Genomic DNA, 26,678 nt, shown 5'->3' with positions numbered 1-26,678 from the left:
TTATTCCCTAACACTCTTCCTCTCTTTATGTAGATATGAGTTTCTGACTTATATCATTTTTCTTCTCTCTGAAGAAATTCCTTTACATTTCTTGCAAAGCAGATCTACTCTCTTAATTTATGTTTATATTAGAAAGTTTTTATTTCTCCTTCATTTTGAAGGTGAGGAAAAGTTTTATCTTTACCCTATTAGGGTTTTATGCTGGGCCTGAAAATTAAATTGATGTTAGACAGATTAAGAGAAGAAAAGCATAAAAATTTATATATTTTAAGTGACAAATTTACCTAAGTTTTATGTGACACAGGAGCCCTTATAAGGAAATAAGACCTCAAAGGAATGGTGAAATCTAAGCAAAGAGGAGAAATTGTGGAAAAGTAACTAAACTATGTGGAGGTTAAAGGAAGGTGAGAATTATTTTAACAAGGTCTGTCCAGAATTCTCTTGAATCCCCCTAGTTTCTTTATTCCTGGTAAAGAGAGGGCATCTTTCATATGGGGGCTTTTATCTCCTACTAGAGGCCTGGTGCATGAAAATTCATGCACTGAGGGAGGGGGGTCCCTCAGCCAGGCCTACCCCCTCTCACAGTCTGTGAGCCCTAAGGGGATGTCCTACTGACGGCTTAGGCCTGCTCCCCGCAGGGAGTGGGCTTAAGCTGCAGCCTGGCTTCCCTCTGTGGGAAGCGACTGGGCCAATAATGGGAAGGCACCGCCCCCATCACCCGGCTGCTGCTGCCACTGCTGATCACCGTGGGTGGGGGGTGATTTGGGACCAGGCCAACTGGGGGAGAGGCTGTGGGAGGTTGAGGCACAGCAGGTCACACCCCGTCCAACCTCTGCGGAGGCATGGCACCGGGACTGGGCCCACGCCGCTGCCTCTGTGGCTGCCTCTGCAGAAGGTGCAGTACTGGGACTGGGACTGCACAGCCCCCTCTCCTGCACCACCTCTGCGAAGGGGCTGTGGCGCTTGACTGGCTCATGCAGAGGCCTCTCCCGTCCCACCTCTGCAAAAGGGGCGGTGGCGGCGGCAGTGGCGGTGCCATCTCCTCTCCCACAGTGGCGGAGGCTGCAGCAGCGCCTCTCCCGTGGCCTCTGCAAAAGGGACCACGCCGCTGAGCCTCTCCCACACTTCTCCCACACCGCACTGCCTCTCCCGCGCCACCTGGGCTCTTCTGAGCCCCGCCGCCGCTTCCACGCCCCTTGGCCCTCCTAGGCAGCCGCTATGGCTTTGTCCGGATGGACTTCCAGAAGACATCCGGTCTAATTAGCACATTACTCTTTTATTAGTATAGATTTCTAGAAGAAAGGGGGAGCTCAGCATGCTTTTCTTGCATCTGTACCTTTAGCTCAAAATAATCTTTATGCCAAAGTGGTATATTTTTGGGTGGCATATTTTGCCACCTTGACTTTCATAGGATAATCTCACTGGATACAAAATTCTCAGTTGGAGGTGTTTTTTTTTTCTTTTAACACTTTAAATATAGCACATACTGTTTTTCTCTTTTCATAATTTCTGAAGAAAAATCCAATGTAATTCTTATCCATCTTCCTGGATAGGTAATATGTGTGTGTGTGGGTTTTTTTTGTTTTTTTTTTTTTATGTGTGTGTGTTTTTTTCCCTTCTGGCTTTTTTAAGTTTTCTCTTTTCTTTGATTTTCTGTAGTTTGAAAATGATATGCTTAGATGTTGACTTTCTACTATTTGTCCTGCTTATTGTTCTCTAAGCTTCATTCATTTTGGAAACGTTCAACCACTATTACTTCAAATATTGCTTCTGTTCCTTTCTTCTTTTCCTTCAGGCATTCCCATTTCCTTCAAGTGTATATGTTACACCTTTTGTAATTGTCCCATAGGTCTTGGATATTCTATTCAAGGGTCTTTATTTCTTTAAAAGTTACTTAGACAAAGACAGATGATAGATATTACATTTATCTTGAACATATAACTTAATCAGAGCACAGCAGGAATAAATACATGAAAAGCCACAGAGATGGCCTGAAACTTTTTCCTCTGCTACATCCACTAAATGGAGATTTAATTAAAAATTACTATCTATAGCCCTGAATGGTTTGGCTCGGTGGATAGAGCGTCGGCCTGCAGACTGAAGGGTCCCAGGTTCGAATCCGGTCAAGGGCATGTACCTTGGTTGCGGGCAAATCCCCAGTAGGGGGTGTGCAGGAGGCAGCTGATTGATGTTTCTGACTTTCTATCCCTCTCCCTTCCTCTCTGCAAAAAATTCAATAAAATATATTTTTTTTAAAAAATTACTATCTATAACCCAAAACACATTCAACCACATACTCATACAAAGCGAGGCTTACACTTTAACTTCGCTAAGCAAATCTTTAAAAAAAAAAAAATTTTATTGATTTTCTACAAGAGGAAGGGAGAGGGACAGAGAGCCAGAAACATCAATGAGAGAGAAGCATCGACCAGCTGCCTACTGCACACCCCCCACTGGGGATGTGCCCGCAACCAAGGTACACGCCCCTGACCGGAATCAAACCCAGGACCCCTCAGTCCCCAGGCCGACGCTCCATCCACTGAGCCAAACCGGTCAGGGCAAGCAAATCTTTTTTTTACATACGCTAATCAACCTTCTTTCTATGAAGAAAGAAAGATCATTATTGTCATTTCAAAATTATTCAGATAGTTATTTCAAACATTCTACCCACTCAGGAAAGGAAGTATCTTAAGATCTCTTCTACAGCTCCTTTTCCCCCCACCCCACCCCACCTTCTTTTTGGGAGAAAGTGGGATGTAAAAGTTGCTTGATCCACAACTTAAGTACTGCAGTGAAGAAATGTGGGATATTTTAAGGTGTAACATTTGCCTTTCAGCTTAAAATATGAAGTCTAGATGCAACTACCACCACACAGCTCCAACAAGGAACAGGCCAAAATTCTCAAGAGTTGGAGTGGGTTATTTATTCTATTTTAACATTGAGATAGTGAGATAATGCTGGGCCCTGAATTGTACACTTGAAAGTAGTTAACTGTATGGTATGTGAATTTCATTTAATTTTTTTCTCAAGTACTGGATGCTTTAAAGACTTTAGAAATTATACAGAGGGAGGTGCTTTTAAGGGGTCCTTTGTAACAGAGCACACCAGTGGGTCTCAGTACCAAATAGAAGCTGGAAAAACAATTGTTCTAGGCACAGTATGTTCCAGTGCCTGTTTGGAGCTTCCAGGAAACTTTAGAATAACTGTTAACATGTGAATTTGGGCTAAGAAGAAAATCAGGTCAATAGCTACCTTAGAAAGTTTGATCTGAGGACAATGGGTTGGTTCAACAATTTCCAGTGACTTCATGGAACTTCTAGGCACTTCAGCCATCTTGTCAAGCCCCTTCGATTGCTGAGGCTTGCCCTCACTTTTAGGAACCAAACAGTTGTAAACCAGATTTCTGTATAACTCAAGGGAAGATGCTCTAAAACTCTGTGGAACAGGACAGATTCTCCTTAATGAGTCCTGAATTCTCAAGCATGATTCTTGAGGAAAAGCTCCTGATTAAAGAAGCTGTAGGCTGGCATGCCCAGCAATATCATACTGATGGCAACAAATCATAGGCCAGTAAGGAGGTCCAAGGAGCAGTGGCTTCTTGCTCCATCAGCATGGTTTCGCAAACATACTGTTCTTGAGCAATGACTTATACTTTGAAGCATTATCGTTTTTAAATGTCACACTTGACATCCCAGTTGACATATACAAGTCCAGGGAGTTTAAAACCTTTCAGTATCAGGAAATTAAGAGTGCTTCCAAACTAGACATATTTGCTATTAATCAAATGAGGAGGGGAAAAATGTGTTCTGTATCCTTTTATCTCCATTTCTGTTCTACTACATCTGCAGCAGTTTTTCCTAAAGGTGACATCTAAGAGTACAAAATATAAGGACCAAGAGTATATTAGTTTAACAACTTGCAGGTGTGTGTCTATTCACACAGCACATTCTCTTTTGGGGAAAACTGTTACAATATTTTTATAACCAGTTATGATAAATTTCTTAATTTCTCTCTTCTCTACTCTTCACCAACCTACTGCTTTTAATTCCCATTTGTTATATAAATAAAGCAGAATGACATAGTCCAACTAAGAAGAGAAACTTTCCCTATGTAGATGGAAAGCTATTTTCCTTCCAGTTTATATGTGAGCCTGGTAGAAACTAGTTCATACGTGTAATATGAGCTCAACTACCAAACTCATCATATGCCATACACACTCCTTTGGTCTCAATCCTTCACATCATAAATCACATGCTCACCAATTCCTCATGCTCACTGGGCTTACCTCCACCTGTCCAATCTCATCTCTGGCTTTCCCCAGGCCTTCCCCTTCACTCCGCTTCCACATCCTCCTACCGTACTTTGGAAAAAGAATATTTCATTGTGCAGTTTTCCTTTGGATGATCAACTTACAGGAAATCTGACCCAGGATTCCCAGGGCAATACCGTACTTTCTACAATTCTTTCAGACAGTCTAACTTCCTAGTCTTAAGAAAGGACTGGAGGAAAAGCAGGTAGCGATCATGGGGATTAGGAAAGCTGACCTTTTTCCAAACCTTTAGCCCTAAAGTTAGCATATCTACCATCTTTCTCTGGTTCTCACTCATCATTGAGCAGAGTGGTCATCATGCTAACCACAGACTCCTAACCACAGTCTCTTTTTTATTTTGCTTTTCAGTTTGAGAAGTTTTTATTGACATACCTTCAAGCTTACTGATTTTTTTCCTTTGCTGTGTCCAGTCTACTGATGAGGCCATCGAAGTAATTTTTCATTGCTGTTGCAGTGTTCTTAATTTCCCACATTTCCCTTTTCCCCAAGAGTTTCCACCTCTCCGCTTACATTACTCATCTTTTCTTGCATTTTTTGTGCCCTTAAGATATTAATCATATTTTAAATTCTCAGTCTGATAATTTCCAAATCTCTGCCATATCTGAGTCTAGTTTTGATGTTTGCTTTGTCTCTTTGGACTACACTATTTGCCTTTTAACATATCTTGTAACTTCTTGTTGAAAGCTAGACATGATCTAACAGGTAAAAAAAGAAACTGAGGGCCCTGGCAGGTTTGGCTCAGTAGATAGGGTGACAGCCTGGTGACTGAATGGTCTCGGGTTTGATTCCGGTCAAGGGCACATGCCCTGGTTGCAGGCTTAATCCCCAGTGGGGGTGTGCAGGAGGCAGCCAATCAATGATTCTCTTATCATTGATGTTCCTATCTCTCTCTCCCTCTCTCTTCCTCTCTGAAATCAATAAAAATATATTTAAAAAAAGAAAGAAACTGAGGTAAATAGACCTTTGGTGTGAGGTTTTATATTTATCTGCTAGGAGTTACGCTGTGATTACTGTCTGCAATAGCTGGAAAGGGTATTGACTCTTATTCTGAATGAAAAGGACTACTGTTGTGTGCCTATAAACAGAAGAGAGATATGATCAATTTAACATTAAAAAAATATATTTGGCTGGCTCATAAGGATTTGACTGTAAGAAAACTGTAGGAAGCCAGTACGATAAACTAGGCAAGAGATAATGTAGTTTAGATCAGGGCAATTCTGTGTAATGGTTATTAGGTGTTAGAAAAAGAGAAAAGCTAAGTATATTTCTGAGATGTTTGGGATGAATAAGGCAAATGAATCCTCAGTAACTGAGATAGAAAAAGCAACAAATAGACTAGTTTTTGGTTGAGAAGGGCAGAATTTCAGTTTGAGCATGTTAGTTTTGAGAAATCTATTAGATATCCAGGTAGAGATCCCAAGTAGATATCTGGAGAACAGGAGAAATACTTGGTTAGAGATAGTTTGGAGAGTCATCAGCATACAGATGGCACTTAAAGACATGAGAGTACAAGATTACAGTGGGCGTGAGTGTAGACAGGGAAAGGAAGAGAACCAAGACACATGAAAAGGTGTGTGAGGGGGTAGGGAAGAGTGGGTAGTGTGAAGAGAGAAGAAACCAGAAAAGAAATTGAGAAGAATCATAAGTAAGATATGGAAATAAGTGAAGAAAACATAGCAAAGAGGAGCAAGTCAAATTTACTCTGTGAAGTGCTGCTGATATATCAAGTAGGATGAGATAGGCTCGCATACCTTTAGTGGATTTGGTACAAACGTATTGAAGACAGATTAGGAATTCAAAACACCAAAAACAAACAAACAAACAAAAAACTTAACAGAGGTTAGATAGCCTGACCTGGAAGCTTTTTCTGGCAGCAATAAAGTCCTCTTAAATTATTAAGATAGTTCCTTGCCCTCAGTACCCACTGTGTGCCCAGATATAGAGCTCATTGGGATGAGCTCTCATTAGGGTGCCTATGTTGTGATGGATCAATTTAGCTGTTCCTTCAACTGAGAAGTTGCATGAGCCTGTGTATTGCTAGCTCTACTACAATTATTAAATCTAGCCCACTTTGACCTAAATAACTGAGATTTAGAGTATCTAGAATTACCTAGAGGTTCAAGGAAACCTGTTGCAACAATCTCAAAAGTTTGGATATCCTAAACCTTATAAAATGAACTGATAAAGGTAATTAGTGTTCTTTTAGCCTCTCTCTCTCTCTCTCTCTCTCTCTCTCTCTCTCCAGTGAATAATTTTTACAATATTTACTGACCTTCAGCCTACATACAAGCTTTGATTTTTTTCATTTTTATATTCAAGGAAATAATACTTTTTCATTCTGTGTCTTCAGTAACTTTGTACACAGAATGTACAAGTGATATGATACAAAGTATAGAGTTATATCGTTTTCAGAAGGTACATACATAAAGTTAATAGTATAAAAATAATAATATAGGTAACATTTTATAAAAGGAAGTTCTGTCTTCTAAATCTTCCAAATTATTCATTTTCAAAAGTATGCAAGGAAGAAAGAATATTGACAGAAAGGTGTGTGGAGATATTGGGATGCAACGGTAGATCATGAAAACACTCTAAAACATTGTGTTAGGAAATTTCAAAATATATAAATCATTATAAAATCCTGCTAATAATAACATATAACTTTATTTTCAATGCAAGATCATTTCTAAGGCTACTCTTTGTGGTAGTACATGGAGAGCAGATAATTTCAGGACAATATTTTAAGTATCCCCATAGTCTCAAATAAAGAGTTCTGGGACTATGGGCTCTTGAAAAAAAAATAGAGAGATTCAGTAGTCCCCAATGATACATCAGATAAAGAATACATTGGTGGTGGATATGGACACACATGTAATATTTTAATCAATAAAGAAAAAAAGAATACATTGGTAAGCATCCTACTGGCATAGGTAGGGCTCCACTGATTATGACCCATCCTGTGCCACCCTTTCTGTCCAGGTGTTAATGTAGCACCAGCAGAAAAAGAAATAACTCAAAAGATTACGTAATGATATCCATTTCCATATATTAATCTCAAGTACCTATATCCCATGATTTTGCAGTGTCGCTGTACTACACCTGATAACATTTTGTTTAAATAATATGTCTTGGGCCTTATGCAGGGTCCTATTTGAAGTACCAAACTTTCTTCTAAGATAATTTTACATATATTGTGTGGACTTCAAGAACATGATAAAATAATATGATAAACCTTTTGGAGAAAAAATACATATACATTATCACACATGCACATATATTCAAGTATGTTATGTGTGAGAAATTGTAAGAAAAATGAGGAAATGAGTAACATTAGAATCAGGAGAATTGTTACTCTTAGGCTGCCACAAGGAGGATGTGATTTTGGTGAGATTCATAGGGCTCCAAGGTACTGGTTAATGTCTATTTTTTAAGCTGAGCAACAGGTTTATGGGTGTTGGTTTTATATATGATTTCATTTTAAAATTTGAGAAAAAGGAAAGTCACATATAAGAAATGTTATATCAGGAACATCTGAGTTTTTTAAAAATTAAATTTATCTATGGCACCTGAGGTATCCTAATACCTCCTCACAGCAACATTTTGATGCACAAAATGTCATACTTCTTTTTTTTCAGTCCGAAAGGATATAGTCCGCATCCTCCCCAGTTTAGATGTTGAAGTCAAAGACATTACTGACAGTTACGACGCCAACTGGTTTCTTCAGCTGTTATCTACACAAGATCTTTCTGAAATGACCAGTAAAGAGTTTCCCATTGTGGCTGAGGTCATAGAAGCACCTCAAGGAAGCCAGCTCCTCGCCAGCATCTTACAGCCTGGGAAAACCATTGTGATTCACCAAAAGTGTCAGGCATCGAGGATCTTAGCTTCAGAAATTAGAAGCCATTTTCCTAAAAGACACTTTTTAATCCCCAAGAGCTATAAAGGCAAATTCAAGCGGCGACCTCGGGAATTCCCAACAGCTTATGACCTTGAGATAGCAAAGAGTGAAAAGGAACCTCTCCACGTGGTGGCCACCAAAGCCTTTCATCCCCCGCATGAGGAGCTGTCATCCGTAGCTGTCGGGGACCAGTTTCTAGTGCATCACTCACAGGCGACCGAAGTCCTCTCTGAGGGCATCAAAAAAGTGGTGAATGTTCTGGCCTGTGAAAAAATCCTCAAAAAATCCTATGAGGCAGCACTGCTCCCTTTATACATGGAAGGAGGTTTTGTGGAGGTGATTCATGATAAGAAACAGTACCAGATTACTGAGCTCTGTGCACAGTTCCACTTGCCCTTCAATGTGAAGGTATCTGTGAGAGACCTTTTCATTGAAGAAGACATTTTGGCGGCTACGCCAGGACTGCGGTTGGAGGAAGCTATCACGGACTCTTATCTACTCATAAGTGACTTTGCCAACCCCACAGAACGTTGGGAAATTCCTGTCAGCCGCTCGAATATGACTGTTCAGTTAGTTAGTAATTTGTCTCAGGATACGGGATCATTTCTAGTCAGGACTCTGATCGAAGAGATCTCGGAAGAACAGTATTACATGATGCGAAGATATGAAAGCTCCTTCTTGCACCCCCCACCTCGCCCCCCCAAACATCCCTCGGTGGAAGAAGCAAAGCCAGCTCTGCTGCACGTAGCAGAAGAGAGGACTGTGGGTCTGCCCAAGTCTCCCAAGGTAAGGCTACGGTTCTGCAGTTTTCTTCTGGAATGTTTTTCTTGGGGTGATTTATTTCAAGTCTTTTCTGAGTTTAGTTTTTGCTTGCTTTTCTTTCTTTCATGCCATATTTGGAATGAGCCTTTCTGGTGCACAATAGATGAATGAACATCAACAGAGCATAAGCTGTTGCAGCATTTTGTATTTTGATGCTTAACCAGTAAATGTGACAAGACGTTTATAATGAACTAGAAGGAGCAGGGGTGACATTTGGATATGCTGACCCAAATTGCCATTTCGATGGGTTTTAGTAATTAGGATTGTTTTATACGTTGCCTCAGAAGCAAATCTCTTTTAGTTTGAAAGAGTTGTTCATTTTTTTCTAGGTAGAGTTGTTTTAATACTTCATCTAGGAAATGAGTGCACAAAAAAACTCTTTTCTTGGGGTGGGGGGGAGTGCCTACCAGTAGCATACATCTATAACACATGTCTTCATTTTATCTTAAGTGCAGAAAGATGTAAAAATATCTTGGCAGAACTATGTGTGAGCAGATGAGCATCTGCCCACATTCTGCCTAACTGAGAATTGTAATCTTTAACAGTTCTGTTGAAAAACAAAATCAATAAAACTGCAGACAGTATGAGATCATTACAGAATCAACAACTCCATAACCACTCTAAAGATTTGGGGAGAGGAGGGGTTGCAGCTTCATTTCTACTTGGAACTTTTTGTCTTTTGAAAACTGCTGAGTGCTTGGAAAGCACTCGCCCTTACACCGTGAAGCGTAGGTCCCTTATCTGGCCAGCAGTGGTTCTGCGGTGATGGAAGGAGCGCGTTCTGGCCTGGCAGATGTTGTGCTGGCAGCTTGGGGAAACAAAGCTATTAGTAAAACAAAGAGAGATGCTGTGTTTACTCCCTATACTCAGGAATGCGAGCTGCCTCAGGCTTCAAGTATGTGGGTACGGAACTATTTTTAATTCTGCATTTCAAAGATTGCATCCTATTGTCTACTGGGGAAATTCAGTAAGGATCTTCAAACTCATCTTCCGAAGAAGATAAAGCCAACCAAAATTTTCTTTCCCAAAAAACAATTTTGAAGCAGTCATTGTGAATTAAACAACTGTTCCCAGATAATGTTGTTGAATAACGTGCATCGGTCCATGTGGAGGCTATCTGGCTTCTCCTGTTAAATATGTTTTTATTACTGAACTGAATGACGTGAGGGATGGAGTGCTGGTTTGTTTTGTAGTGGTGAGCAGAAGAGTGCCTCCCACCCGCAAGGTGTCCTTCCCTAAACCCTATGAACCTTTGAAGGTGTTACATTGAATGGCTAAATAGACTGTGCGCCTGCGCTTAAAATTAGGGACCATAAAATGAGGAGAGTATCCTGGATGATCTAGGTATGTCCAAGTTAATCATGTGAGTCCTTAAGAGGACTTTTCCCAGTTGAGACCTGGATTGGAGAGATGTGACTACAGAGGAATCATCAGAAAAATGCAACATTGTTGACTTGGAAGATGGAGGGAAGGAGCATTGAGCCAAGGCATGTAGATGATGTCTAGAAGCTAGAAAAGACAAAGAGACCTCTTACCTAGAACTTCCAGAGTAGAATTCAGCTATGCTGACACCTTGATTTTAGCCAATGAGAATCCTGTCAGATTTCTGACTTACAGAACTCTAAGATAATAAAGTTGTATTGTTTAAGGCACCAAGTTCATGTGATAGCAATAATAGAAAGTCAATATAGGACACAAAGTTGGGAGAAAGCTATAACTAAAAACTTTATATGGAAAAATCTATATTTGTTAGAACTAGTTGGGTATAGCTAAGTTCCAGGGACAATTGGAAGGATTTGCACACAGCCAGAGTGGACCTTACTTTTCATCACAAATTGGTTTATTTTCACAGGCTGGTTTTATTCATATGAGGCACACTACTGCTAGCAGTTCATCTTATGGTTTCATAATCAGGGAAGAATATAATCTCTTTGATTCCAAATTAAAAAGAGAAAGACTTTGTTTCACATGTCCATCTCCTGGTTCAATCAACTCATTAGCTGTCCCCAAAACCATCAAGATTGGTAGGAAGGGAATGAGGACTGGTTGTCTCAAATAACAAATACTGGAATAGTATATGAAGATCTGGAGATACCAAAGAATAGATGTCTATTACAATAAAAAGGAAAGACTAAAAAATCCTAAAGTACTAAGAAGGCACTCATAGAAAAATGTTAAAAATTTTTTAAATGCCTTTTGACAGAATGTCAGGTGAAAATGATGTGTTTTATTAAGAGAGGAATTCATAAAACAGCAGTGCTATGTCTAGGCTACTGTTTGGAAAAATTTCCAGTCTTCCCCCTATGATTCCCCTTTACTCTCACATATCTACCGCACTCACAGCACTTCTCACGCCAGCTGTGTGGGGTTTCCCCGCACCAAGCGATTCAGCAGCACCAGGTGGGTATCCTACAACTCAGTTCTGACACCGTCTACCAGCACATAGGGTCAGGTCCCGCCAGTTCATTTGGGCTCAGTCCCACAGGCTGCTCCTGCCCTACTTCAGATGCTGTTCACAAGTACTAAGTCCTCAGGTTACACACAACTTCTGTCAACGTGACTACAAATCAGAGGCTGCCGTGACCCTCTCCTCGGGTCCTAGTAATTTGCTAGAGTGGCTCCCAGAACTCAGGGAAATAGTTGCTTTCATTCCCTATTTTATTAAAGGATATAATAAAGGATACCAATGAACAGTCAGGTGAAGCGATTCAGAAGACGAGCTCTGGGAGGGTTCTGAGCTCAGGGATGTCCTTTCCCTGTCATGTGGGGATATACCACTTTCCCAGGATGTGGATGTTTTAACCCCAGAAGCTCTCCAAACCCCATATTTTTGGGGACTTTTGTGGAGACTTCCTCACATAGACATAATCAATTATTAACTCCATTTCTAGTCACTCTTCCCTCTATGGAGAATTGGATGGGGTTGGCGCTGAAAATTCCAAGCTTCTAATTATGGGTTAGTCTTTCTGATGACTAGCTCTCATCCAGGAGCCATCCAGGACCCCACCCAAAGCCTCCTTATTAGAACAAAAGGCCCTTCTGTCACCCAGAAATTCCAATGGATTTAGAAGCCCTGTGTCAGGAACCAGGGTCAAAGATGAAACATTAGAACAGAGGATGCTCCTAAGGCTCTTATCACTTAGGAAATTACAAGCATTTCAGAGCTCTGCACCAAGCAGATACCAATACATAGAATTTCTATTTTCTCACAGTTAGTAAAATAAGACAATTGCAATCTTGGACTAAATTTATACATGTAGGATTCCAGCTCAACGTATTAATTCCTAACTGTTTCTTCACTGGGCCGACCCTACATGAATTCATGTGTCTAGTTCTGAGTTCCACTTCTCAAGAATATTGATTAACTGAAGTTTGTAGAGATGTTAAGAGTCAGTTTAAGATGTTAAAAGGTTGAGGAGCCATTTTTAACTGAGGACCTATTGAGGAAACTGAGGAATAGTCTAAACTTGAATGATTGGTACTCGATGACATTAGTTATTTTACACATTCAAAGAGATACTCTGTAGCAAAGAGTACATTCTTATTTTTCATTACAAAGCTGGTTGAGAATCAGGAGAGAATAATTTTGGTGCAGTGTGTTGGAACAGATTTATTGTCCTGAAAAAGGTTATAGCAGAATCTAAGAAACCCTATGTTCAGTGATGTTTTGGGAGATTCCTGATTGGTTGAAAGTTTATCAGTCAATTGAGAAGGCTCTATGATTCTTCGTTTATGATTAGTTTCACAGAATTTAGCGTAGTAAATAAAGAACTATATTGTCCCTGAAATCACTTTAAAATGTCAAGCGTACTATAATTTATCTGTGTTTAGACCTCCAGACCTCATTTTTATTAATTTTTCTTACCATAAAGATAGAAATCTGCTTACTAGATAATTTTTTGGAATATAAACAGAAGCTCTGCATAATCTACTTAAAAAGTCTTGCAACCAACTATTTCTTATTATCACAATGTCATTCTTCCATATATTTCTTTTATATTTCTTCTGATATCTACATTAAAGCTCTTTTATGTATGCTTTTGAAGTGGTTAGATAGAACTTCTTTTTAATATTCTAAAGCCAGGAAGCTGCCATTGAAAATAAGCCTCTAAGATGTTGGATTGTATGTGGAATATTGCTTTAAATTCGTAGAACAATTTGTAAGGGTTATTCAGAGTTTAAACATTAAACTCACTTAACTCATTACCTTATTACATATGTAGATGCTTCATTATATAAGTTTACTTTTGCCTTCCCAGTGGATTATTAACTTTACTGGATCATTTCTTGCACTGTTAAATAACAGGGCCGATATATAGGCTGTCAAAGAGTAAGAAACTAAATATACTCAGTCTTAGCCAAATTCACCTGTATCGGGTATCCATTGTCACTTAATGAATACTACAAGTTTATCTAAGAAGTTTAGAAATTAAAAATATATAAGAGCAAGTTATAAGAACTAGGGTAGATAGAAATAATTATTTTCCAAGGTAAGATTGTCAACTTCTAGTTTTAGCAATTCTATATAATAAAGAGGTAATATGCAAATTGACCCTCATGCCCTCACAAAATGGCTGCCTATGAGTAGGCCGGCAGGGGGGTTAGTAAGGGACGACCAAACGACTGAACAAGCAGGCTTCATGGGTGACCAGGCTGGCAGGGGGGTTAGTGAGGGATGACAAAACGACTGAACAAGCAGGCTGCTTGGTACAACCAGGCTGGCAGGGGGGGCAGTTGGGGGTGACCAGGTCGCCAGAGGGGAGCAGTTGGGGCGACCAGCTGGCGGGGGGGGGGGGGGGGTGGCAGTAAGAAGTGACCAGGCCAGTGGGAGGGGGGGGCAGTTACGGTGACCAGACCGGCAGGCAGGTGAGCAATTAGGAGCCAGCAGTCCAGGATTGTGAGAGGGATGTCCAACTGCCGGTTTAGGCTAAATTGGCACTGGGACATCCCCGCAAGGGGTTCCGGATTAGAGAGGGTGCAAGCTGGGCTGAGGGGGACCCCCCCCCCCGTGCACGAATTTTGTGCACCGGGCCTCTAATACCTAAATAAGAGAAAATCGATTGTAGTAGAAATGTCAGAATTGTAATATGGATACATTCAGGGACAGGTGAAAGGGGGAGATGGATATCAACAGAGACAATGGTGCATCTCAAGGCCTATGACGTTTTACACTGAAGGATCTTATTCTTGTTTTAAAATATGATAACTTGGAGAATAATGTATGGAGTCTAAACAAAGGGATGAGAATATACCAAGGACCTCTCAAAAAATGTAGACTTATGACAATGTAAAAATAGTATCTTTAAGATTTGTACTTTTTGATACTTAATCAGATGAACACAATATTATAAAGTGACTAAATAAATGAGGCTGGGACTAAATAGGAATCTGATGGGGTAAACTGTCCTTCTCTGAGAGTTTCTATGTCAGAAGTATTTCAGAGAGTGTGAAACAACATACTCACTGGAGTTCTTGCCTGTCGTAGATATATATGGCTATGCCTTCTGAGTGCCGCACAGGAGAAATGTAACTTCTGTATTCTGATGAAAGAACCTATAACCAGATAGAAAAACAAACCTTTGGTTGAAAGATGAGATATTCCTCTCCTTCGGAGACTGCAACTGGGACCAGAAATCTTGCATTTCACTAACATTGTTTGGCCATTTAATGCCCAAGTGTCCATTTTGCTGCCAGAATTTCTAGATTTCTGTTGGACAAGAACACCCATAGGAGACATTAAGACCAAGAGCAAGGGAGGTGGTAATGGCAAAGTACCGTGAATTGGGCAGAAAAAAACTCTGTCCTAGAATCAAAGTGAGGGCTGGAAAAGACAGAAGGAAAGCAATAGTTTCTGGGAGCTGCAGAGAGAACACTTGGCCAGCAGCTGCGGGGTGCTAAGACTCACTTCTGTTCTGATCTGGTGTGACAGTTAGAGTGGCTGAAAAGTGTTACAGAAGCCCACGCTCCTGGGACACACCTAGACCTTTACAGCAGCGATTTTCAACCTTTTCATTTCCTGGCACACATAAACTAATTACTAAAATTCTGCAGCACACCAAAAATATATATGTATTTTGCTGATCTGACAAAAAAAATAGGTATACTTTTGATTCAGTCACACTGAACGGCTATTGTTGTGCTGGCTATTGTCAGTTTTTTAAATTGCCTACTTCAGGGAAAAGAGGTCAGTGCCCCTGACTAAATAGTCAGGTATTGCATGTTTTAAAAATTCTTGCAGCACACCAGTTGCCTCTTGTGGCACACATGTTAAAAATCACTGCTTTAGAGGATAATATTATATCCACTCATTTATTATCTACAAAATGTAGGCACATCACACACAAACGTGGTGTGATTTTATTATATTTTGTTAACCTGGTATAGTATAAAAGCATATGAGTATTTGGCTTTATAACCAACCATTACACTTCTGCAGACTGATATCTATCCACTCTTGGTGCATACTTTTGGTCTAACATAGAAAATGTAAGTCTATTGCCCTGTGATAGGAAAAAAATTAATGTTTTAGCAATTTTCAAAGACCAAAAAAGGCTTAAAGGTGGAAAGTGGACATACGCTAAAAACTAGGCTCGAAATCTAATAAGAAAATAAGGGGAACTTATGAATTTTTTTTAATGTTGAAGAATTTCAACTGTGAAGAATTTCAAATCTCAGCATATTTTCAGCAGATATTTGAGCTGTTCTTAGGGCAAGATACATACAGATTCATACATCACTGTTTTTAGTTGCCTGAGGTTTGTAGTCTAGTAAATGACATGAACCAGTAAACAGCCGAGTAGGAGGAAGTGAAAAGATGGGAGGAGGGAACAAAGGATGAATAAATGAAGTGCGGGGTTGAACATTAGCCAAACGAGAGTTCCAACTGAAACCTTGCAGGTAGAAATCTGTGCCCATTGGGAAGTACAGAATATATATAAATTCTTTTTTGTGTTTTTGGAAGTGGGAGAGTAATCATAACTTGTAAAATTTCACTCCAGGCATGACATGCAGTGCATGAATACTTCTAGCTGAAAAAAAATTGGTGAAAGTAAGACATTAGAAAACATTGCCTGATTTTAAGGGTATTTAGACCAAAAAATTAGTAAGTTATCAAACTACTAATAAAGTACCCATTCCATTCTCTCTAGAGAATTTATGTCCAAAGAACAATGTTTCTGTGGTGGGATAATTGAAGTACACTCATACTTGGAAATGATTGGTTAAACCAAAATTTGGGCCTTCTTTCAGGTTTCAACCAACTGACAATATTCTCACCAGAGTGTGGAAGGGCTGACGAAAATGTTATTTAATACTGTTCCTCACCTCCCTCTCCCATCTGTGGAGTCAAGAACTAAAATACCACCAATTATGAGATTATCATATTTTCAGTATTACTTTTCAGCTTCAAAAAAAAATGAATTATCCCTGGCTGGTGTGGTGAGCATCATCCCAATTTCAGGTCAGGGCATATACCCATGTTACAGATTTGATTCCTAGTCTGGTACGTACTGGAGGCAACAGAGAAGGCAGCTGATTGATGTTTCTCTCTCACATTGGTGCTTTTCTCTCCTTCCCTCTCTTTAAAAAAATCAATAAAAACAATTTAATAAATAATATATATGAATTTAAAAAATGTATTTTCCCAATGGATTGGCAAAATGATTGGATAAAATTTGGAGTAAATCATTTCATGTTAGATTTATGGCTTTTACAAATGTTAGAACAGTTTTTACTTTCTTAAATGTCCATAACCTAGAAATCCCTGTTTGGAAATGACCAGTTATAACAGAAGAATCAGCAGTTTCAGATGTTCAAGCACAGTATGGATAACGTGAGGCCACTTGAATTGCCAACTTCCAATAATCCCCATAACGATTTGAGTCCCTAGAACCATTGAGTTGGATGTGGGCTCACTAGATATTTAAGTTCTGTTCTTTGAGTTCACTATCCTCAGTTTTGTTTTACAAATTTTTAGAAATCTGAAGATTAGTTGGAGAAATCTAGAGGAGGCAAGTCCCAGTTGGCTTTGTAGTTCCCAAAACTGATTTATCTGAGTTTTCCATTACTATGTTATCAGTTTTGAATTTATTTTAGAATAAAAACCTTGCCTAGAAATAAATTGGTAAGGCACAAGCTATATATTGGAACAAATAAGTTTTACTATAGCTATTCAGTTTCTTGCAAGGCAACAATTGCTTTTAACTATTTTGGTGGTGTTTTCATTGGTGTCAGATCTACAAACGTTTATGATTTACTTTCCAAACCAAATTTTCTGGGCAAATGTTAAAATGGAAAATGAGTATAAGATGGTTATGAAAGAATGCGTAAGGATAGGCTTCCAAAAATCAGTATTTTTTTCAAATTTTGAAAAGCAGAAAATAAGAAAAAGTTATCTTAAAAATAGAAGAGAAAATGAACTTTGAACTTAAGAGACCAGAGGGTCCATAAACACTCTAAAATGCCATAGAGATAGAAATGATTCAAACAAATGAATTATTTAAGGGCAAACTCTCAAAAGGTTTACAGCACTAAACCTTTCTTTGTTATACCTCATTCATAATCTAACTTCAGTGTGATTAAAATGTCTTAGAAAGACTCTACCCACTACTTAATTATCAAGATGCACTTCTACTAGGACAAGTAGCTTTTAGTTATTTTGTGAGACAGGTTATTTGTTTAAGCATTTACCATGAACCAGCTACATAGATAATTTTAAATCTGATGAGAAAAGAAAAAAAATTGGAGGAAATCCTACTAGACTGAGGGCCATTGGCCACAAAATTAGCCACATAAATAGATGTAGACATTAAACACCACACTAACTATATAATATACTAGGGGCCCGGTGCACGAAATTCGTGCACTGTGTGTGTGTGTGTGTGTGTGTGTGTGTGTGTGTGTGTGTTTGTGTGGAGTGTCGCTCAGCCCAGCCTGTCCCCTCTCACATACTGGGAGCCCTCAGGCATTGACCCCCATCACCCTCCAATCGCAGGATCGGCCCCCAGCCCAGGCCTGATGCCTCTGACAGAGGCGTAGACCCCCATCACCCTCTGATCACCTGATCGGCCCCTTGCCCAGGCCTGACGCCTCCGCCAGAGGTGTCAGGCTTGGACAGGGGACCCCCATCTCCCCCCGATCACTGGCTCTGGCCCCCGCCCAGGCCTGAGGCCTCTGACCCAGGCTTCAGGCCTGGGCAAGGGGACCATCATATCCCCCCAATCCCCGGCTCAGCCCCCCGCCCAGGCCTGATGCCTTGGCCAGAGGAGTTGACCCTCATCACCCTCCGATCACCAATCACCAGATCGGCCCCTTGACCAGGCCTGAGGCCTCCGGCAGAGGTGTCAGGCCTGGGCAGGGGACCCCCAGCTCCCCGCGGTTGCAGGCTCCACCCCTGCCCAGGCCTAATGCCTCTGGCTGAGGCGTCCGGCTCGGGCAGCGGGGACCCGCAGCTGCAGCGGCCCCGCGATCGTGGGCTCTGCTTTAGGCCCAGGCAAGGGACCCCTAGCTCCCGGGACTGCCAGCTTCGACCGTGCCCAGCTCCCATCGCTGGCTCCACCCCTACTTCCTGCTATCACTGGCCAGGGCGGCAAAGGCGCCTGATTCTCTGATCATGGCTGGGGGGCAGGGCAAAGGCGGCCCCAGGGCCACCTTTGCCCTGCCCCCCAGCTCTTAGCTCCCCCCTGGGTTTCCGATCACTGTCAGTGGCAGGGGGCTTCTTCCTGCTTTCCCTTTTGCCTCCCTGCATTGTGCCTACATATGCAAATTAACCGCCATCTTGTTGGCAGTTAACTGCCAATCATAGTTGGCAGTTAATTTGCATATAGCCCTGATTAGCCAATGAAAAGGGTATCGTCGTACGCCAATTACCATTTTTCTCTTTTATTAGATAGGATTGTTATTTATGTAGATACAAGTTCAAAAGGATTGATGGCAAAATTATGGAGTTGCACAATATGCAAAAAACAAGAAATATCTGTTCTCCTAGAGTAAGAGATAAGAATGCAATTTTAGCCGAAACCGGTTTGGCTCAGTGGATAGAGCGTCGGCCTGTGGACTGAAAGGTCCCAGGTTCGATTCCGGTCAAGGGCATGTACCTGGGTTGCAGGCATATCCCCAGTAGGAGATGTGCAGGAGGCAGCTGATCGATGTTTCTCTCTCATTGATGTTTCTAACTCTCTATCTCTCTCCCTTCCTCTCTGTAAAAAATCAATAAAATATATTTTTAAAAAAAGAATGCAATTTTAATATGTGGCATTATGCTTATTTATATCACAAAACATTATATACTGTTTGTTCTTAATGGAAGTTTGTTGCTTTTAAATGTTTGCCATCTCCTAACTAATGTTCAAAAAGTACACAATTGCCACTTAATGAAATAGGATGACTAAGTCAACTAAGGCCATTGTTATCAAAGGATGAAAAATGCTCTACCCAAGCTGTTTTCCTCCTCATTGTCTCTGGTTCTAGCTTCTCCCCTGAGCTGTAATCATTTCTGTGTTTTAAATCATATTAGACTGTTCCCCAGCCATGTTCGCTCACATGGTTGTCGGGCATCCTGTCTTCAATAAACTATCCAAAGGTCTATGATCCAGACTGGCCTGTCTTTTGTAATTAAAAAGCCACCAGCCCATTACTGACCACGTTGACTGCTAGTGACTGAAACCACGGAAAGCGAAACTGTGCTTAAGGGGCACCACATACTGTAGATGGTAAATAAAGTTTTGTGAGAGGAAAAGATGAGGCTGGAGAGTGTGTGGAAGGATAGGGGGAGAAAGTATGAAAGGAAAGGAGAAAGGAGGAATATTTTATCTTATTTTTCTCTAAATAAATTCCTTTGCAGTCCATGTATTTTAAAAAGTCTGCAAATGTCATAGTTTTAGGTAAGTTTTCCAGACTACTGGTTTTTAATACTTCTATATGGAATATTCAATTTTTATGCAGCAAAACCTGTTAACCTTTTCATTTGTGCTTACTTTTATGGCTTTTAACCTTATCTCCATTCCAATGATTCAATAGGTTAATTCCATTCTAATATTTTAGAATTTGAATTTATATGTATAAATTTAATATATACATATGTACAAACATAATATATATATATATGTATGTATGCATGTGAGTGTGTGTGTGTGTGTGTGTGTGTGTGTGTGTGTGTATATATATATATATATATATATATATATATATATATATATATGTAATGTGTATACTTCATCTCACTTGAACCCTACAAACTTGTGATATGGGTATTATCATCACCATTTTATAGCGAAGGCAGCTTGCCCAAGGTTCCAGGTTTGCAGCCAGTGCCAGGGCAGGCCTTTCTCCCTGCTTATCTGCCACAAGGCCCAGACACTTTGTATGGTCCTACGATGCCTCCTAGAAAGGTGGTATATGAATGTCTCTCAACTTTTCTGCTCTGTTGTTTCTTGCATAGAATCCATGTTTATTGTTTTTATCATAGGCAAAACAGAACAATAGCATCTTTCACGGGGTGGTTGTAAAGAAAAGATCCAAAGAAATAACACATGTCTAAAAATCATAGTATATCAAAGGGAATTAATATGGCCTACCTAATAGACAGATAGGTTTTTCTTGTTTTATTTACAAATTTTACAATTTAAAATACTTATTTCCTTGAGATGAAAGGTATTATGACTAGGTACATCAGGACCGTAAGTTTAGAAGGAAGCACATTTTTATTTTTGTGTAAAAATGATATTGCTGACACTTTATTGGAGAGTCTGGTATTGTATGCCATTTTCCTCGTTGGATCTGCACTGATTATGTATTTCTGTTTGCTAACCAGGTGAACAAAGACTGTATTCAGCCAATATACCTGGATCGTATACTAGCATTGCTAGCAACTTTTTTTAACACTATAAAATTAATGTCTCTTTATTTTTGTTTTATCTTCCTCTGAGGTAGAACAGATCTCAGTTTCTGAATATTCATAATTCACTAAGAAGAATTTTCCATTTTGGAACAGGTAATCAAGTGATTTGACCAGAGTTTCCTTGAAATTCCTTTGCTTTTTGTGTGTGTGTGTGCATATCTTACATCCTTTGTTACACCTGGGATATTCTGTAGAGCAAATACCACATATTGAATGAGTGTACAACTGTTCTCAAAAGAAAGCATATAGGAAAAGCTTCTTGACATTAGTTTGACAACAATTTCTTGGGTATTATAACTAAGGCACGGCAACAGAAGAAAAAGAGACAAGTGCAACTATATCAAATTAAAAAGCATCTTTACAACAAAGGAACCTATCAACAGAATTAAAAAACAACCCATGGGGGAAATATTTGCCAACCGTATATTGGATAAAGGGCTAATTCCAGAAATATGTAAGAAACTACCATAGCTCAATACTAAAAAACCAAATGACCTGATTAAAAAGTAGTCACTTTGAATAGACATTTCCGGAAAGAAGGCATACAACTGACTAATATAGGAAAAGGTGCTAACCATCATTAATCATCATGGAAATGCCAGTCAAAATCACAAGATATCAACCCACACCTGTTAGGGTGACTATTTAAAAAAAAAAAAAAGATAAGTGTTGAGTATTTGCAGAAATTAGAATCCTTGTACAGCCACTATGAAAAACAGTATGGAAGTTTCTCAAAAAGTTAAAAATGGAACTACCAACAATCCACTTATGGGAATATATCCAAAATAATCTGGATGTTGAAGGGATATCTGCACTCCTATGTATGTTATAGCATTATTCTTTTTAAAAAATATTTTTTATTGATTTCAGAGAGGAAGGGAGAGGGAAAGAGAGATAGAAACATCAATGATGAGAGAGGATCATTGATGGGGTGCCTCCTGCACTCCCCTTACTGGAGACTGAGCCCACAACCCAGGCATGTGCTCTGGACCAGAATCAAACCTGGGACCCTTCAATTCACAGGCTGACGCTCTATCCACTGAGCCAAACCAGCTAGGGCTGTTGTGGCATTATTCTCAATGGCCAAAAAACAATCTATATGTCCATTAACAGATGAATGCATGTAGTAGAGATGAAATATACCATGTCTGGTATTTCCACTATGAGCATTTTGCCATAAACATCTTTGTTGCAAGCCCTTTTGTCACAAATATTTTCACCACACAACTCATTGGCTAAAGGCAGTTTTTCCATAAAAGGTAAAAATAACTGGTTAATAGTTTGGCATACACTTGGCAAACTTCATGATTTTTAAGCAAGTTGTCAGTTTGATTTCTTTTCTCCATTGACAAAGTTCTTGAAGATGAACTTCTTTTATAAAAGAAAAACTTCTTTTATAATCAAAATCATTTGATTATAATTTATACATTACAAATTTATAGATTTTAAAAGAATTATACCAACTTAAACTGAAAGGATCAGACCCTTCAAAACAAAAAGGCTTTGAACCCATAAACTTCTTACTAGCGGGAAGTAGGCTGAGAACACTACTCTGTGTAGTTTTAGGCCTTTTCTTAAGAAAAAGATGACTCAGAGGATAGTTTCAAGGGTCCAGAGCATTGGGCCAGCAGCCAAGAAACAACTCCCAGGGAACATATTTGAGTCCTACTCAACATACTCCCTTTCTTATGAGCAAAGATAAATGGCAACTTGTGTTCTTCTGGAGCTGATTAATTTCAGATCAGTGACTTCTGTGTTGCTTCCATTATTCCTGTTTTTTTTAAAAATATTTTTTTAAAAATATTTTTATTGATTTTAGAGAGGGAGAGAGAGAGAGAATCATCAGTGATGAGAGAGAAACATTGATTGGTTGCCTCCTGCACACCCCTGACTGGGGATTGAGCCTTGCAACCTGGGCATGTGCCCTGTCCAGGAGTCAAACCGTGACCTCCTGGTTCATAGGTTGATACTCAACCACTGAGCCACACAGGCCAGTTTATTCCTGCTTTTTAATAGAAGTGTCTATTAAGGTGCTCCTGATTCTGTCTCCCCATTGTGTGTTGGGTAAGTCAGGGCATATAGCTTATTTCTCTATTTCATGGTCTTCAGATCAAGAAGAGGTTCTCTCTAACTAACTCAACTTCACCCAAGTGCCAGGCATGTAGTAAGCCATCTGCAGATGCAGAAGACATCACAGGGAACTCTAGCCTACATGATTCATAGGATGGTGAAGGTGATAACATAATGTTGCTTTAAACCAGTAACTGTTGGAGTGATTTGTTATGCAGAATAGATAACTGAGACACTCATAGAAGACACTCTGTATAAGGACATAAGATTACATAGAGTAAAAGATAATAGATTGGCTAATTGTAATTTTTCTCTCTTTGAACTTGAGCTAGTCTTAACTTTCTCTGGCAGTCAAATGCAAAGCCACTAATATTAGAGTCTTGTACAGTTGTTGCTGTATTAACTATTATTCTTTAGGTTGTTTGGCTTCTTACCTAAGGTTGCTTTTGACAAAGTTAAGTGACAGTTTAAGCCACTTATAGATCTTAGCAGGGAAGAAGATACCAGATGTCATGTTTGGGAGGAAAATATTTATAATCTTCCTGTTGATATTTTTAAAATCTTTCAAAATCCTTTAGTGGAAGTTTATATTTGTAGCTATTTATCAGTAGCAGGAAAGAAGATAATTTTTTAAATGCATAAACTGTTTTTAAGAGATCTCTGAGTATTTTTAACAGTGTGTCCATTTTAATGATACAAAATGGGATAAAGAAGCCCAAACATGTTCTAAAAATCTAATCCTTCTTCTGGAAGTTTCTAGCATTAGAATTTGGCTTACTAGCCATGCAGAAATATATCAGGAGTATGTATGATGATGAGAAACAGCTACTCTTTTATAAGTTGGCACTCCAAAAACATTCTGTGGATCTCAATGGCTCTACATTAGCCGAATTATATGAGACCACTTTAAAAAGCTACATTCTTTGCCATGTTCCCTGAGGAAGCGCATTTCAAGCTAATGTTCTGTTCCCTTGTCAGCAAAAATCTTGAGATTACCTCTAGCTTTTTAATTACTTTTCTATCCTCAAATCATTAAAAAAGTAACTTACAGGCTTTAGGTACTTAAGTTTGAATCAGCATATACTTATACACATGCAGACATTGAATTCTGGAACTTATCCAGTGCTATCTACTTGATTTAGCATAACTTCATTTTTATGCTAAGTAGATCATGACTGACAGAGCCAAGAGAAGTCTAATAAACAAGTTTTACTTCTTACAGAATAAGAATTCCTTGAAGACTGAGTCTCCCCCTCACTTTTAGTGAACTGCCTAAATATAAGATTGGACTTCTAAATCATGCACTAGAACTTTGTGCAGTTTTAGACTTCTCTGGGAATGTAAACATCATAATGACATTAGATTTTTAAAGATATTGCTATGTTGTTGTTGTTGTTATTTTTTTAAAAAGGCCATTGGAATTAGAGTCTGTTGGTAAGAATACTTACTCAAGAGAAGAATGTGGTCTATGAAATGACAGAAACAGGAAATATTTGAGTGAATCTTGCTATACAAAAATGAAACAATCACATTCAAGCTTTATTTTTCCAGAGAATAATTTCAAATGCTTAATCTTTAATTAATTAAATTATTAAGAAAATGCTTTATTAGCTCAGATATAAGGACTCTTCCTTAAATATCCTCAGTGAACAGATTAACACTTATTTCCTGGAAAAAAAATGGACAAATGGTATAAATAAAAAATTTACAGAACTACAAATGACCAATAAATATGTGAAACATTTCTTAATCTCACTAAAAATCAATAATATGCAAAAGTCACTGGTAAGGGACAAAAATAGGAGAAAAAAAGAGAAAGGTTAAGAAGTTCAATAATCAGAGTGTGAGGAAGCAGATTCTCTTATACGCTGTCTGAATGCTTTCTAACCTAGCAATTTCACTTACTACCACCTGTCTAAAAATTCCCCCATATCTGCATTCATATAAGAAAAATTGTTAATTAAAAAAAAAAGAAAAATTGTTGTTACTGTGTTTCAAATGAACATATGAAAGAACTATAGATTTCTATTAATAAAGGAGTCATTATATATACTAAGAATACCCATACTATTGGGATTTTTAAAAGAATGACACAGATGTAGATGTATTGAAAAATAAAAGTGTCCAAGATATATTATTAAGTGAAAAAAGTAAATTTTAAACAAAAAAACAAGAATTATACATTTCTATATAATCATATATCTATTCTGATACATATATGTAGTGTGATATACACAAACCATGCGATTTCAGTGAACCTGGACAAATAGTGAAGTAAGGTATAATATATATATATATATATATATATATATATATATATATATATATATATATATATATATGTGTGTGTGTGTGTGTGTGTGTGTGTGTTTGTGTGTATGTGTGTGTGTGTTGTAATTACACAAAAGTAAAAGAATGGGGGAAAATCCATGGTGCAACTCTTGGGTTTAAACCATGCTTAGGTGAACCAACAATAATTATAAACATACACAGTTCCAACTTTCAATGTGACATTAGTGATTGCTATGGAAAATAAAAGTAATTTTAAGGTCCTTTATCTAATGGAGCAGAAATGAACTCTTCTTAAGCCTGAAAAGTAAGTATGATTGGCAGTAGAAAGCAGTGCGTGAGTGTATGGATTTAGTGACGGAGATGATATCGGCCTAGTAAGTTCCTGGGGGACATCAAAGAAGATATTGTTGAAACACTTTATACACTGCCAAGCACATAAATTCTCAAAAATTGGTACCTAATTTTTCACTTATTCATAATAAATACAAATAACCTAGATGTTTAAAATTACTTCTTTAATTACTGATTAGGACAAAGTGAAGAAAGCCAAGGAGCACTAACTCAAATGTTTTACCCAATTTAATAGGATCCCTAAAGATTTTAGATGTATTTTAGTCTGTTTCTTTCCTCATTAAACCTTTCATTTGAAATATAACTTTAAGAAGTAAAATAATTCTCCCAAATGTAATTAATGTTTCCCTCTCCCTACTGAGCCACAAACTGACCAAAATTCAGAGAATGACTTAATAAAGTCTGCAAGATGAATTGGAAATGAATGCTGTTTTCTGATGATGTGTTTGAAACACTGTAATATTTACATTTTAGATTGAGCTCAACATTGTGCTGTTTAAGGTTAAAAATGCTTTGGATTAGCCATCTGGTAAGCAAGAAAGATTCAGTATATGCCATAGGAGCTAAGACCAGGACTACCAAAAGGATTAGCAGCTGTTAATGGAAAGGAAAGCCAATATGATGTATAAAAGTGATACTTTTAGCATTCACCATTGAGCTATATGCAGGTAACTTTTTAGAACAAGCTGAGTAACTTAAGAAATTTTATTTAGAAACATTTTACTATTTTTGGAACTGGTAAACATCTGATCTGAGTAATTGTCTGAATACATAAGTAATATATATATATATATATGCCTAAGCGACCATTAGGACTGAATGACTGGTCGACTGGTTGCTATGATGCACATTGACCACCAGGGGGCAGGCACTCAACACAGGAGCTGCCCCCTTGTGGTCAGTGCACTTCCACAGCAGGAGCACTGCTCAGCCAGAAGCTGGGCTCATGGCTGGCTAGCATAGCTATGGTGGCGGAAGCTTCTCCTACCTCGTAGCAGCACTACCAGGCTGCGGCAGGT

At 38.9% G+C, this 26,678-nt stretch overlaps 1 protein-coding gene across 1 annotated transcript in view; it reads left to right on the top strand.

Moving 5' to 3' along the window:
- The window catches only part of THEMIS (thymocyte selection associated), a 135,469-nt gene that overhangs the window by 60,533 nt on the left and 48,258 nt on the right, over positions 1-26,678 (top strand). Inside the window, exon 4 of the mRNA XM_059700285.1 lies at positions 7,966-9,014. Coding sequence (XP_059556268.1) covers positions 7,966-9,014 — 1,049 coding nt within the window. The remainder of the gene's footprint in view (positions 1-7,965; positions 9,015-26,678) is intronic.

The sequence above is a fragment of the Myotis daubentonii genome, chromosome 6 (assembly GCF_963259705.1).
Source record: "Myotis daubentonii chromosome 6, mMyoDau2.1, whole genome shotgun sequence".
Lineage (NCBI taxonomy): Eukaryota > Metazoa > Chordata > Mammalia > Chiroptera > Vespertilionidae > Myotis > Myotis daubentonii.
Note: the sequence above shows the minus strand (reverse complement) of the source record. Positions and strands in the feature narration are given on the sequence as shown.